Genomic DNA, 13,920 nt, shown 5'->3' with positions numbered 1-13,920 from the left:
AATCCCAGCACTGCCATTCTCAACCGAATTCCACTGGTCATTAGCCAGAAGTCCACACTCCCCCCCTTAAACCAAGCCATTCCGGACTGGGTCATTCCCAGACCCGAACCTCGGTTCTTCCAGGACGATCTCTCCTTCTACTCCCCCTAACCACCTGTTCTCCCCCTATCTCTGCCCCTTTGGTTGCCCTGTACCCTGCCTTGCAACTCCACCGTTAAGGGCCACAGACACCACGCAGAAAATCTCGTGACAACAACAAGGTTACTTCTCATTCGGCTAAATAAATCACCGTGGTTGCAAGACATCGTAAGTGATTAGAACTTGCTATTTTACTTCCACATTCTCCATTAACGCTGCTTGTCGGAAGCTGATTGGGAAGCATGCAAAAAGATGGCGGCCCATCCCGAAATGCTCTAATTGCACCACTCCTGGCAAGTAAAACAGGATATGCTGTAATGACCAGCATGGCGAGTGATTTTTACATTTTGAATATAAGATTGCCAGGTTTTGTGTTGTGCTACATAAAATTAGACAATGAATATTAAGAGCCATTGAACTTGTTCTGATTAGGGAATGGCTTCGCCTCGGCAAAGTGACTTTTTTTTAACGTCAGCTACTGTACTATATTTTTCTCAGATCTGTCAGAAGGCTCCATAATTCCACAAGTTAGATATTAACTAAGAAGAATGAAGCCTTTAATATTTTTCGGATCTTCAGGATATTTAAAAAATGTTTTTCTTTTCTTCTTTCTTTCTGCTGGTTCATGACCGCAATAGGCATCTGTTCGTTTCGTTGCAAGTCTTTCACAAAGCATTTCCATTTCTCTTTCATCTGTGGGCCAAAACTGTGCAAATGCCACGCCAGGGCAAGAGTGGAGATATACCGGGTACCAAATTTCGTGCGGGCTTGCGTAACTTGTAAAAGGGAAAGGGTCAAACTGATAATAATCGTAACATCTTGCATGTTGATGAAAGAATCAGATGATGAATGCAAGCTAAAATCTGAAGTATGTTGTGATGAGAGGAGGCGAGGCGAGGCCTGAAGGATTGGCTAAACCGAAAGGGGATTTCGGTTGACATTCGACTGAAATAGCAATATAGCAACTCGAGTTTGTTTTGACATCTGAAGAGAACTCGCTGGCTGCAAGAGAACGGGCTATGCATCATACCTAGGCTTGTATAAGCAGCAGGAGAGGCGTTTGGTTTGAACTTTGTGGCCATGGATGAAGATCCGCATTCTGGGATCGATGTAGAGCACAGCAGCGTATGCACGGAAAGAACGACGTTCAGGTTTCCTGAAATGGAACACAGGCTTACAGATCAAAGAGGAGAGAGAGAGAGAGAGAGAGAGAGAGGGAGGGAGGGAGGAGAGCGCACATCATCCTAAAAATGTTCTCTCATCGTACCAAATTCATCGTCTGCAAACGGAGTGATTAACAGCATGCAAATTAGGTTATCCTTGATTAAAGACCAAATAAAAGGGGAACTTAAGACTGCGGACTCTATCAAACCTACGTTCCCTCGGGTGGAGTTTCAGCCATCTGGATATCTCGGGGATCAGAGGTCACATCTAGCTCGGGTTCACCATTGTCCATCAATTTGAGGTTGAAGACGATCACCAAGGTCCCTGGAGTAAGAGACACACAGTGCCATTAATCCTCTCTCGTGTGTGCAGTCTCTTGCTTTTAATAGGCAGACACACACACTGGGTCTATTGTGAAAACATGCTAGGTTGAAAACTTGATTTCAAAGAATACTTTTTTTTTTTTTTAAAGAATAACAGTTGTTTCACTTAAGATAAAAAATTGGGTTTTCTGTGCTCAATTTTCTGTGCTCAATAGAAATAGAATGATAAGAGTTGGAAGGGACCTTGGAGGTCTTCTAGTCCAACCCCCCCCTGCTTCGGCAGGAAACACTACACCGCTTCAGAAAAATGGTTATCCACCGTCTTCTTAAGAACTTCCAGTGTTGAAGCATTCACATACTATCCCGTAAAGTGTGCTAAAAATACGCTACCTTTCTCTCCAAAAATCTTGTCAAACTGTTGCATCACTTCCCGCTCCGATTTGAAAGGAGAATACTTGTAAATCAATTCCGTCTCGATGGAAAACTTTTCCATGTTATCCGTCAAAGGCTCTCTGGTGCGGGCATTCCAGGTGGGCAGCGGAACAATCACCTGCAAGATTATTTTCAAAAAAACAAAAACAAAACAAAAATTGCTTTAGAATTAATTCTACTCCGATGTTTTTGCAGAAACCAGAGCGTTCTCTATTTTATCAAGGCGAACGTCTCTGCCAACCTCGTCGATGCCTTCCTCTTCGTGAAAGGTGCGGGACAAGAAGAGACACGTCATGCTGTTTTCCTTCTTCGTAAACAGGATGAAATCCTTGCCGATCCGCATGGAACCTCTGCAGAAAAAAGAGTCCAGCTTATGGAATATCAAAATCAATTCTGCCGGGAGATATGGACAAGCTTACTGTGTTGAATTAGCTGAAAATCTGGAGAGGGCTAAAGCAAAAATTCAGCAAAGTGCAAGCTTCTGAGAAGAATGGAATCTGACTATAAAGACACCGGGTTTTTCAATTTAACTTGGAGATACAGATAATACTCTTTCCATCATTCAGTAAGTAATTTTTTCTTTTTCTTTTTAGCATTTCAATGAAACAAAAAAAGTATTTGGGAGACCGGACTCCATATACCTACGATTTTAAGCCATTTCCGTATTGTCCAATCTGGGTGGATTCCGGGGATCGTTTGGCCGATTTACCGAACTGAATCACACTTGCAGCGTCATCTGAAAGCAATACAACAAAGAGATACATGTATGTTACTAGCTCCCTCGGGGCGCCGAAGCGTCAGGTAAAGGTTTCTTCCAGGTGTGTTTCCATTTTCATAATCTCTATTCGGAAGGTTAAAAGGTAGAAGTGAATTCACAAAGCCACCTGGGAGCCGCTTCCCTTCTTCTGACAATAAGCTTGAAACTGATCTTCAATAATAACGAAGGTATAATTGCTAGGCAATTATATTGTATGGCAAAGAGGGTGTCGTTTTCTGTACTGGGAAAGCCACGGAACAGTTTTCTAGGTTATAGCATTTTCATACCCATCTCTTTTCATCAAGTTATTCCAATTAATTTCATTCATGTTAGCTCTGTAAATAAATTGTTACTGTTCAGCAGCATATATAGTTTTGTCGCCCAAAAAATGGAAGCGTTTGCTTAAAGCCTTCTGCTGCCCTTTACTTGATTTCTTAAATCTTGTGAGGTTGTAACTTTGGAAAATGCAAGGCTGTATGGATGCCTGACAGATGAGCAAACTGTCGATACAATTAAAATCCGCTTCCTTTGTCTGGCTGTGAACAGCCACCTAACTGGTACATAATGAAAAGAGATCGCGGATTTTGAAAATATTAAACTATCTTCAAAGCCATATTCCATGTTATGCAATTCTTTCTTCATAGAACCTAACCACCAGGGGGCGTAATTTTAACAACCAAGATGATTTATTCATTCCTTTTCCATACAAATATAATGGGGTTGATTAGACTAAAACGTTTTTTGTTGAATAAGCCAGGGTATACCGTGTCCCCTAAAATAACACCTCCCCGGATAATAAGCCCAATTGGGGCTTTGGAGCGCATGCGCTAAAATAAGCCCTCCCTAAAAATATTGCAACACAGTAGCAGCCATGAGATGACCACGCTCACCGCCTCCGTCTCAAAAATAATAAGACCTCCCCGAAAATAAGGCCAAGCGCTTATTTCGAGGGTCAAAAGAAGATAAGACCATGTCTTAATTTGGGGGAAACACGGTAAGACATACTGAAATTTTTGTATGAATCAAAACTCCAAGCTAACTACCCAATAACTGGTAATTAAACTGGAGGTATTAATTAGCTACGAATATTGTTAGCCAAAGGCCTATTTCAATGCCTGGCACGATCTCTGAAACAGTCTGCTCATTATTTCCCGCTCACTGAATTATTTTACGGACGGTCCTCAGTTATTGACTGCTTAACAACCCTTCATAGCTATGAAGAAACTGAAAATAGCAGATTTATGACCAATGGTCCTCCAAGTTGTGGCCAACACAGCATTCCCACAGTTACATGATTGCAATTTGGATACTTGGCAATTACAATACATTTACAATGGCCATGGGGTCCTGCAGCCCCACGGTTGCCATTTGTAATTTCGATCAAGTCACTGGGAAAGCCAGTGGGAAATGGCAAGCTGCAGTCACGCCCTTAAGGGCGAATCCCTTAACAACCACAGCTGAAAATTACATCACAGTTTGATCACATATTTCTCTTTATGACTATGTGGCTTAGTGACAGAGTTGCCGGTCCCAATTATGGTTGGTAAGTGAAGACTACCTTATATAGCCTTAAAGTTCTGATACAAAGAAAAGATAGTATCAAAGAATATGTTTCAAGGAAATAAGTCTCAGCCAATAGCAATACTGAAATTTTTATCAATCCAAAAAGCCAGGCAGGAAAAAAAAACCAGATCTAGTAAAAGTTTCCCATGTCCAAGGCATAAGATTGTCAACCGTAATCATGTGTACAGCTTTTGCAACAAGATATAGCAATAGCAATAGCAATAGCAGATTTTTATATACCGCTTCATAGGGCTTTCAGCCCTCTCTAAGCGGTTTACAGAGTCAGCATATTGCCCCCAACAACAATCCGGGTCCTCATTTTACCCACCTCGGAAGGATGGAAGGCTGAGTCAACCCTGAGCCGGTGAGATTAGAACCGCTGAACTGCTGATCTAGCAGTCAGCTGAAGTGGCCTGCAATACTGCACTCTACCCACTGCGCCACCTCGGCTCTTATCGTATCAATTGTAACTGCATTTTCCACTCTTGGGCACCTGTCATATGAAACTACGTACAAAAAAAATGTAACGTAGATTTGTCAGATCCAAGATGACCAAGTAGGTGGATCTGGCAACCATAGTAGGCAGATTCAAGGCACCCAGGTGAACAAATCAGCACCCAGGGCAGGCAAAGCTTAGTGAAGATGCCAGCAAGAAAGATGACCTTAAATAATACAAAGAGGACTTTGACAGTTTGAAAGACATGTTGAATAATTTGGTGAAAATTTTTACCCTTCGCCAAATGTTTCCAGTGGACTGACATGTCTTTCATCGGTGGCAAGGGGTACACATTCTCCATACAAATCGCATTTAGGCCATCGTAATTAATGCAAAATCTTAAGAGAGCCCTCCTCTTTCTCCCGAAAACAACACTACGGCGGCCATGCGTAATTTTCCTGGCCAATAAACGCTCTAAGCTCTTCCAATTCCCTTGGTGTCATCAAGTACAGTATAGGATTCAGTAGTTTGGCTCTAGGTAAGGATCTCGATCGCACAATATCTGGTGGTGGTGGTTGGGACCCCAGTATTCAACTAGGTATGGCGCTAATTGCTTCTTTCCGCTCTTCAGTTGAAGCCCCGTTTTCCCCTTTCACTTTTTAAATAAGTGACGTGTGGTTACTTAATTTCACTTTCTTTGGGGCTTCCGGTTCTGGGGTTTTGCCGGAGGATTTTTAACCCTTTTCTCTTCCAGTCTACGGACAAATTCCATTTTTCCAGCCAAGCGAAACCAAGCCCCATGGGATGGTCCATTCCTGGGGCTACAATGAATCTAATCATCTCTTTGTGAGGTCCCGTTTTTACTCCTATTAGTTCAATCAAAAAAGGTCGCTGGGCCTTCCCCTGCTAGCAAACCATCTAACCGCAAGAAGGCTATTAAGAGTTTTTAATTTTCAAAGTTGTGGTCCAAGCCTCTCCTCTACATTTAGGCTAACTAGGCAATGGGTCCACCTGGAGTCCAGTAAAACCGTCATCATGCCCTGAATCCTGAGAAAGAACCATTAGTTCTATGCTAATTGTCACTGGGATTAGGGGGCCACTTATCATAGGGTCGTCTCCTCTCCGCTGTCACTGTCTTGATGCAACTTGGGGCCTTTGATCGGTGGTTCCCTCACCTTTGCTGGACAATGGGGTGAACTCTACGATCTCAATCCCTCTTAATGATCCCTCTCGGGAACTAAAGGTTGCTTTAGTCTTCTTGGGAGCTTCACAGGTGTTTGTATTTGGCCCTGGGAAGGACAATCGGCTGCTTGGTGGCTATCTTTGCCACATTGGAAATAGCATATGTTGCGATGCCTAGGGCTGGCCCTCTCCTTTCCCATCTGGGGTGAATACTTCCTCTCTGGGGCATAAGGGTGTCATTGCTCCCAGCCAGTGCATTCGTGAAATGTCGCCAAGTTACTCTCCACCTCACCAGCCAACTTGTACCATTGGTGGAGGGGTCTAGGTGCTCCTCGTGACAGACAGATGTAGATCTTGCAGTCTCGGAAGTACTCAATCAGCATTTCTTGGGGCAGGCTACTGGCTTGGGGCCCTTGATGATCTCTCAGCTTGCTCGCTTTCTTGCCAACATTTCATTACCCAAACTAGGTAACATCATAAGTGCTAGCAAGGAGTGCAGTGGTGGCTTGCTCTGTCAGTCTTGGTGGGGGTGATCTTACAGATTCTTTGGTTGGGCTGTTTACTGTTGGCTCTTTGGCAGTTTTTTGATTGGAGTATTGTTTACTTGATTGTTAGTCTGAGGTTAACCTTGGAGTTAATCTATGCTGATTTGGGTGCCAACTGCTGGTGGAGATGTGTTTTGAGTCTTTCTGGTTTTTGGGGGGGGTTGGGTAATAGTCCCTTTAGCATAGTCTATAGATGTTGTTCATATCTATGTGTTGTAGCCCAGCAGGAGCCGTTGGAGCTGCCAACAGACTCCGATAGCGAGGGGACCCTATGAGTCGGCTCTGGAAGATGTGGAGGACCCTGGACAGGGTTCAGACTCCGAGCAGGGACCAGAGAGGCTGGTTGGCCGCCAGAAGGGGCCTGAGGCATGGAGCAGCGGTGAAAGCCAAAGGGAGTTTGTCCCTGACGTCAGGCCCTGGAGCAGTGGTGAAGACATCAGACCCTGGAGCAGTGGGGAGGAGCTAAGGGAGTTGGTCCCAGACGCCAGGCAAAGACGGGGAGATAAGCAACGGCAGCAACTACGGAGATATAGAAGATAATTGGGGCCAGGTGGTTGTGATTAGGCTCCTACCAAGAGAGTATATAAGAAGAGACTTTGGGAGGAGGCTTTTTGCAGGACACAACTGTTATACTCAAGCTGGAGAAGCTCTTGTGTGTATTTCTTATCTGTGGAAGTCTGGGTTGCTGCCAAAGTCTTGTCTGTGTGTTAATTACTGTGAATAAATTGGCTAGCAGTAATCTTGTGTCGGCGTGACTCACGGTACGTAGGGGGGGTCAGAACATCTATGTGTCTATTGAGGGCTGATTTGTCAAGAGTGCCAGCCTTCTAGAAATTCTCTGGTGTTTTTGGATTTGGCCTAGGCTAGGATTGTCACATTTTCCCAATTGAAACTATGATTATATCTGTTTATATGTTGTGAAATTAAAGGGTCTTCACCACGGCTCCCGATGGGTAGTTGGGTGTTCATGGATACATTCTGCCAGCCTTCTGCCTGTTTCTCCTACATAGTAGTTGTTGCAGCTCTTAGATTGTATGTTGTAGATGACTCATTTTTACTTCCGGGGTTGTTGGGTCTTTTGCTTTGCTTAGGATGTTTTGGGGGGCTTTAATTGGCTTGTGTGCCATGCTGATTCCATGTAATAGTAGCAATCTGTTGGGGGTGCCTGAGATATTCCTTATGTATGGCAGTCTAATTATTTATGCTATATTGAGTTGACGACTTTGATAAAGTTGCGTGGATATCCATTTTTTTGTACAGATGCTCCATTTCCTTTTTCCGCTGTTCCGGGTTGCTGCAGTGCGTTTGGGCGCATCTGAATAAAGTCCTTGCACAGCTTCTGTTGTGGAAGGTTGGGTTCTTGCTTTGGTAGCGGAGCACCTGGATAGTATGGCTGGTTTTTCTGTACACTTGCGTTTCTAGTTTGATCTAAATGATCAGATATACAGGAAGGATAGGGAGCTGTTGTTTTCTTATTTATTAGTAAACTGGATTCCCTACAAATGTCATTGATGGTTCTGTGGGTATTCTGTAATTGGTCCTTTTCATTATGGTGAAGATGCCGAATACGTATCTCATCCATATTTTTGGTTTTATTTGCTGAAGTGATATGGCTTATAGATATTGCATGACGACCTCCGTTATAAGTCCTGAAAGTGGTGATCCTCTAAGTTTTCCTTTAATTATTTGGTAAAAGTTCATCCTTTGCATCATGGTAATATGGCAAATTGTTTTCATTTCTGCCAATTACCTCCTCGCGACCAATTAGATCACATAGATTAGGCCTCCTCCGAGTTCCATCTGCCAGTCAGTGCAGACTGGCAACTACGCGGAGGAGAGCCTTCTCGGTAGTAGCTCCGACCCTTTGGAACAATCTCCCCGTGGAGATTCGTACCCTCACCACCCTCCAGACCTTCCACAAAGCCCTTAAGATCTGGCTATCCCGTCAGGCCTGGGGCTAAAGTTGTAACTCACCCCCACCCGAATGGTATGAATGTTGTGTTCTATTTTAATTATGTATTGTTCTTATGTGTCACTGTTTGTATTCCCTTCCCTATGAGTTGTAAGCCGCCCTGAGTCCCCCCCAGGGAAAAGGGCGGCCTATAAATAAACTTTAAAACTAAAAAACTAAACTAAAAATTTGTCAGAAAATGAACATAGAAATACCATCCTCTGCATCTTATTGTGTGTTTTCTGCTGTCCCTGAAAGAATCTAAGAGTCCAAGATCATGATACACTGTCATTAAAGCGAGATACTTCCTAAAATCATTCACAAAAAGAAACTTAAGCATTTGGAGGGACTTGTCACCAGGGTAAAGGCATCAATGTGATCATAAAAGCTTGCTGCTACCTTGAAAGCACTTTTATAAAGCTATTGTTTAAAAACGAGGAATAACAGAATTAGGAAAAAAAATAGGAGGAATTAATTTTGCATTAGAAGTCCACAGAGAAATTCCAACAAGGCAACATCTGTAATGGTCGAGGAAAAACTGACTTGAAAAGCCTATTCTGCGGTTTTGTTCTACGCAGAAACAGAATTTGTACTCAAGACTGAATGGATATTGCAAATTTACCTCTAGTTCTTTTCTCTCCTTTTCCATTGCAGAACTTTTAAAAAATTACTATCATGTTGCTGTGAAAAAGAAATCCTTATTTTTTTTAAAAAAAAAAAGTTGTCAGTTTTAGTTAAGTTTGTATTTTGATCGATTTGCATAAAATATTATTCCTCCAAAATCAACATTACAGGTAGATATAAAACAAACAAGAAAGGAAGTTCAACAGAGGTGGATTCCTGCCAGTTCGCACCAGTTCGGTAGAACCGGTTCGTCAAATCTACCGAACCGGTTAGAAGAGGTTCCACCAGTGGACCCGGAAAACAGGCCACACCTACAGAAGAGGTTCCAAAATTTTTTGAAACCCACCACTGGTCCTTGGATATGATTATTCTACACTATCATGCTCATATTTATAAAACTCAGTGCCTCTGGGAAAGGTAAGGATGACTACTGCGTTTGTGATGCAATCAGAACATTGCGTGTGTTGAAGTTGTTTTAACGCAAACCAAAGATGCCTATTAAAAAACAAGTTTACATCATATTCTTCTGCATGCCAGTCCTGTGTGAGGTAATTTAAGGTGGTTCTGACAAGTGTCGTCGGCATCTTCATATCCGGTCACATGGGCGGCAAGCCACTCCCATCCAGTCACATGGGCAGCAAGCCACTCCCACAAAGGAGGCCACACCCACAGAATAGGTTCAAACAATTTTTGAAACCCACCACTGAAGCTCAAATATAAAAAAGCAAATGATACCAAGACAGCTATTCTTTACACTTAAATTTGTACTTTATGATGCTGAATATTTTATAATTTTAAAACTCTATTTGAAAAAGACCCTACAATTTCCCTAAACTGTCAAGTTTAAGAAAAAAAAAACCATAATCATCCACTTGGCTGACAGTTTAAGTCACAGATGTATTTTCTTTAAAAAAAAATTCTGGAATACTCCACTTCAGACTATTTAATAATAAAAATTTCTTATACAAATACACAAATTCATATCAAATTGATTATTACTAATATGACAAGTCAAAAAATATTCAGTGGAAGAAGTGTGATTTGTGAGCAGTTGTACATGATTACCAGATTACAATAACTCATTAAATTACCATATCGTTTTGAAGGTACCGCGCTTGAAATTTCAATTGACTTACCTTTGAAACAGACCTTCTGAGCACACTAATCAACAAATCTTATATATATTTTTTGCAATTCTGCCTTTGCTGACTTCACAAATATTCTAACAAACCTTGGTAAAACATAACGGATAATCCATACTTCACGTACTGTAAGCTGTCAATTTGAAATATTCTTTTTCTCTCTTTTTACTTACTTTGGTCCATTCCAGCTCCATCATCCAAAAAGCATAACATGAATCCACCTCGAAGATCTTGACGATTCTCTATGAGAAGAGAAGAGTTTTGAGTGACGAGTCTATAATCCTTCTTTTATATTAGGAATAAAAAAAACACTGTAGTGTTCAAGGTGTTTATCATACTTTATGTCATATTTTATTGGTAGAACAGCATCAAGAACTAATGGAATAAATGAGTTAAAATGCTTTAAAGCTTAAGTGAGGGCCTGGGAATGAAATCAGTGACCAGACAAACCATTTAACCCTTTCTTAGTTCTCATTAAATATGTACGTATTCTGTGTGTTCCACCCACTCGTTTCCAATCTGCCTTCTGTGTTCTGTGACTATCTGCCAAGCTATAAGGAAAAAAGTTAACTTACCAGCAAAGATATCTATCCTTGTGGCATTTGCGTCTCTAGAAAACAGCAATAAGGAATTGATTTTAGTTGCAGATCAGCTATCACGTCTGATAGAGGTATTGTAAGTTACTTTTATCTGTTCTTCAAGAACTATCGCACCCTGCAAGAAGATACTTTAAAATCGTAGATGAAAATAAGAGCCAAAAAGGGAACACTTTAATGGAGATAGATAGGTTCAAGGTTCATTTTATTTATATGCCGCCCTATTCCCGGAGGGACTCAGGGCGGCGCACAAACCCAAAGGAGGGGAAGGGAAACACAAGAACTACAACAAAAAGTACAGGGAATTTAAAATAACCAACAGCCACACGATTCGAGAGGGGAAGGGAACTCATCGACCCCAGGCCTGCCGACACAGCCAGGTTTTAACGGCTTTTCGGAAGGCCTGGAGAGAGGTGAGGGTCCGAATCTCTGCAGGGAGCTCGTTCCAAAGGGCCAGAGCCGCCACAGAGAAGGCCCTCCCCCGGGTAGTAGCCAGATGACATTGGCTAGTAGACAGAACCCGGAGGAGGCCTAATCTGTGTGACCTAATGGGTCTTTGGGAGGTAATTGGCAGCAGGCGGTCTCTCAAGTACCGCCTAGATAGGCTAGTGATTGAACTGGCGTAAAGCAGCCAAGATCTTAAAAATTATGATCAATACAATTTTAATCACATAGGAGCTGATTCTATTTATCCATTTTGGTGTTCTTTGTAACTGCAATGGAAATAACATTAGCACAATTGATAGAAGGACACAAAATTATAGCATCACATTGGAACACAAGCATTCCAGGAGAGGGTTAAATACTGCTGAACAGTGTTTTGGGTGTGTTATTTTCCATTTAATAAAGTGATGTAAAATAGCACTGAGCAAAGTTCAATAAAAGCATTATTTAAAATTTCCAGTGTAGGTAGGGTATGTGAAGTTAAAAGAAATCTTTACATTCAAATTTCTCTGTAAGTTAAATAAAACAATGAACTGAAAGCAAGTTAAATCCAGTGTAATCTAAACATTTTGTAAGGTAATTTTTTTATTAGTATTATCAAATTTATTTGCTGACCATTTCACCATTCAAGGTGATGGAATAATGCAAGAAAACAAAATTAAAACCTAGGAAGTTATTGTGTTAAGTACATTACCTTGCATTATCTACAAGCTCAGCAAGGGCCCCAAACAAGAATTCATGCGTCGTTCTGCAATACCAAACAGAATCAGTAAAAATCCTTTGAATCCAGGAAGCAGCGTTCAAAACATTATAAACGCTATCCAATTTATAACATATTCTTAAAGCAGCCCAGAAAATTACATAAATCTGTCCCTCAAAAAAGAACACATTTCTACAATTAACTAGGATGGCAGCATATTCCGTGTTTACTCCAAGTAAGACAAGAAACTGGGGGAGTACAATTTCAGCAAAATAAAATAAAAAAAAATCAACGAAACCTTCTTTTCAATGTTTTTCAAATGTGTAAAACTATTAACAATTCAATTTGAAATCATTCTTGATATATGTAGCATTAAGAAGTTTCTTTTCTGTAAAAGTGGCTTTTCTAATTTTATAATTTGTTTGTAGGAAATTCTGCATCCTTTTGGTGATGCAAATGTTCAGAAATGCATGTCAATAACTACTGCTAATCCAGAAAATTAAAGAAAAAATTTAAATTTGTACTTCGATTCAATGCTAATCCATTAGGTAGAATTCCATTTTACTATTCTTAACCACACTAATACAATAATAAACCCTCAAAGTAATAACTATTGTTTTGCAGAACAATGGAAAAGTGGTAATTTTTAAAATCACTTTTTCTACTTCTGAGTTTGTAAAACTTGAATAAGGCAATTTTATCATTGATCTAATCAATATCTAAAATGACACAGGCCTTTTGCCATCTGACACCAACATGCCATTCAGCGGTGATGTGACTATTTGAAAGAATCTCAAACCATATTCCTGTTCACAGTAAAAGCAAATTTCCCTAAAATACAGAGAATAAGGACAAATCTCTCAGAATACTTGGAGGTTATTTAAAAGTACAGTTAAGTGAAATGAAATACTTCATAAGAGATGTACTGTAACCAACTGCAAATCAATGCTAGAATGCTGGTTAATGAGCAAAATCAGAGAAGATACAACGAAGAAGTAAGATAAGGAAACTATTGTTCACTATATTTATTCAGCTAGTTACTGAAGATCTGTTTCTCTAGGATGTTTTAATTTGGATAACTGCAAGTAAGAAGTTGGTTTTCTAGGTGTTTTTTCCTCAAGCTAAGTGTCTTAGCATGTCTTCCCTTTTGAGGAGATAAGGCAGATCAGGCAGATCCAAAAAAAAACAAGCTCAGGCACAGTGTTACACCAGACGAGTAACAGAAATAACAAGAAATTATATTATAAACTTGACTATTAAAGAACAGCAAATCCTAGCCTCCGAACTTAACCATATTAGGATTCTTAAAGACCTTAAGTATGAATGTGCCGGCTTTCTAAGAAAAGCTTACACATTTTTCAAGGACTGGAAAAATAAAACCTCCAATTTCTAGCAAGCGATAAAAGACGGGATGTTTACATTTTTATATCAATTTAATATCCATTTGCTAACACTATATGCCATAGAACTAAGAACAGGAACCAAAAAGGTTTCTGCTAAGGCCAAGTGCTGTCGCGGTAATCTTATTCATTTTAACAGATCACGGAAACAATTTACAGATAGTCCTTGACCGCAATTGGGACCAGAATATCTGTTGCTAAACATCTGTTGCTAAGCACCATGGTTATTAAAATCAAGTTGCACCTGATTTTCAGCCTTTTTCATTACGAACTTTAAGTAAAAATAGCTTCTCCCATTCACTTTGCTTGTTGGAAGCCCCCTGAGGAGGTCGCAATGCGTGGGAAACGTAATCTAATCTTGTGAAAGGCAAGAGGCATTGCAAATTTTATTCTATTCTCTGACTTAAGCGACAGCGAAAAATCTTATTTCAGAAAGCCGCACTATTTCACAATTTCCATTGTGTCTAGATGGACTTGGTCATCTGGATGATCTCCGGCAGGCAATTTTCTTCAAAGACGCAAT

At 40.7% G+C, this 13,920-nt stretch overlaps 1 protein-coding gene across 1 annotated transcript in view; it reads right to left on the bottom strand.

Annotated features, from left to right (window-relative positions):
- The window catches only part of MORC2 (MORC family CW-type zinc finger 2), a 46,608-nt gene that overhangs the window by 26,847 nt on the left and 5,841 nt on the right, over window positions 1-13,920 (bottom strand). Inside the window, exons 2-9 of the mRNA XM_087705561.1 lie at window positions 11,992-12,045; window positions 10,833-10,867; window positions 10,431-10,499; window positions 2,703-2,793; window positions 2,299-2,407; window positions 2,016-2,175; window positions 1,515-1,626; window positions 1,169-1,294 (exon numbers count right to left, since the gene is read on the bottom strand). Coding sequence (XP_087561687.1) covers window positions 1,169-1,294; window positions 1,515-1,626; window positions 2,016-2,175; window positions 2,299-2,407; window positions 2,703-2,793; window positions 10,431-10,499; window positions 10,833-10,867; window positions 11,992-12,045 — 756 coding nt within the window. The remainder of the gene's footprint in view (window positions 1-1,168; window positions 1,295-1,514; window positions 1,627-2,015; window positions 2,176-2,298; window positions 2,408-2,702; window positions 2,794-10,430; window positions 10,500-10,832; window positions 10,868-11,991; window positions 12,046-13,920) is intronic.

The sequence above is a fragment of the Thamnophis sirtalis genome, unplaced genomic scaffold (genome assembly GCF_051295495.1).
Source record: "Thamnophis sirtalis isolate CommonGarterSnake01/CBP01778 unplaced genomic scaffold, rThaSir2_p1.2 scaffold_2, whole genome shotgun sequence".
Lineage (NCBI taxonomy): Eukaryota > Metazoa > Chordata > Lepidosauria > Squamata > Natricidae > Thamnophis > Thamnophis sirtalis.
The sequence above is the reverse complement of the archived record's forward strand: the minus strand, read 5'-3'. Positions and strand labels throughout refer to the sequence as shown.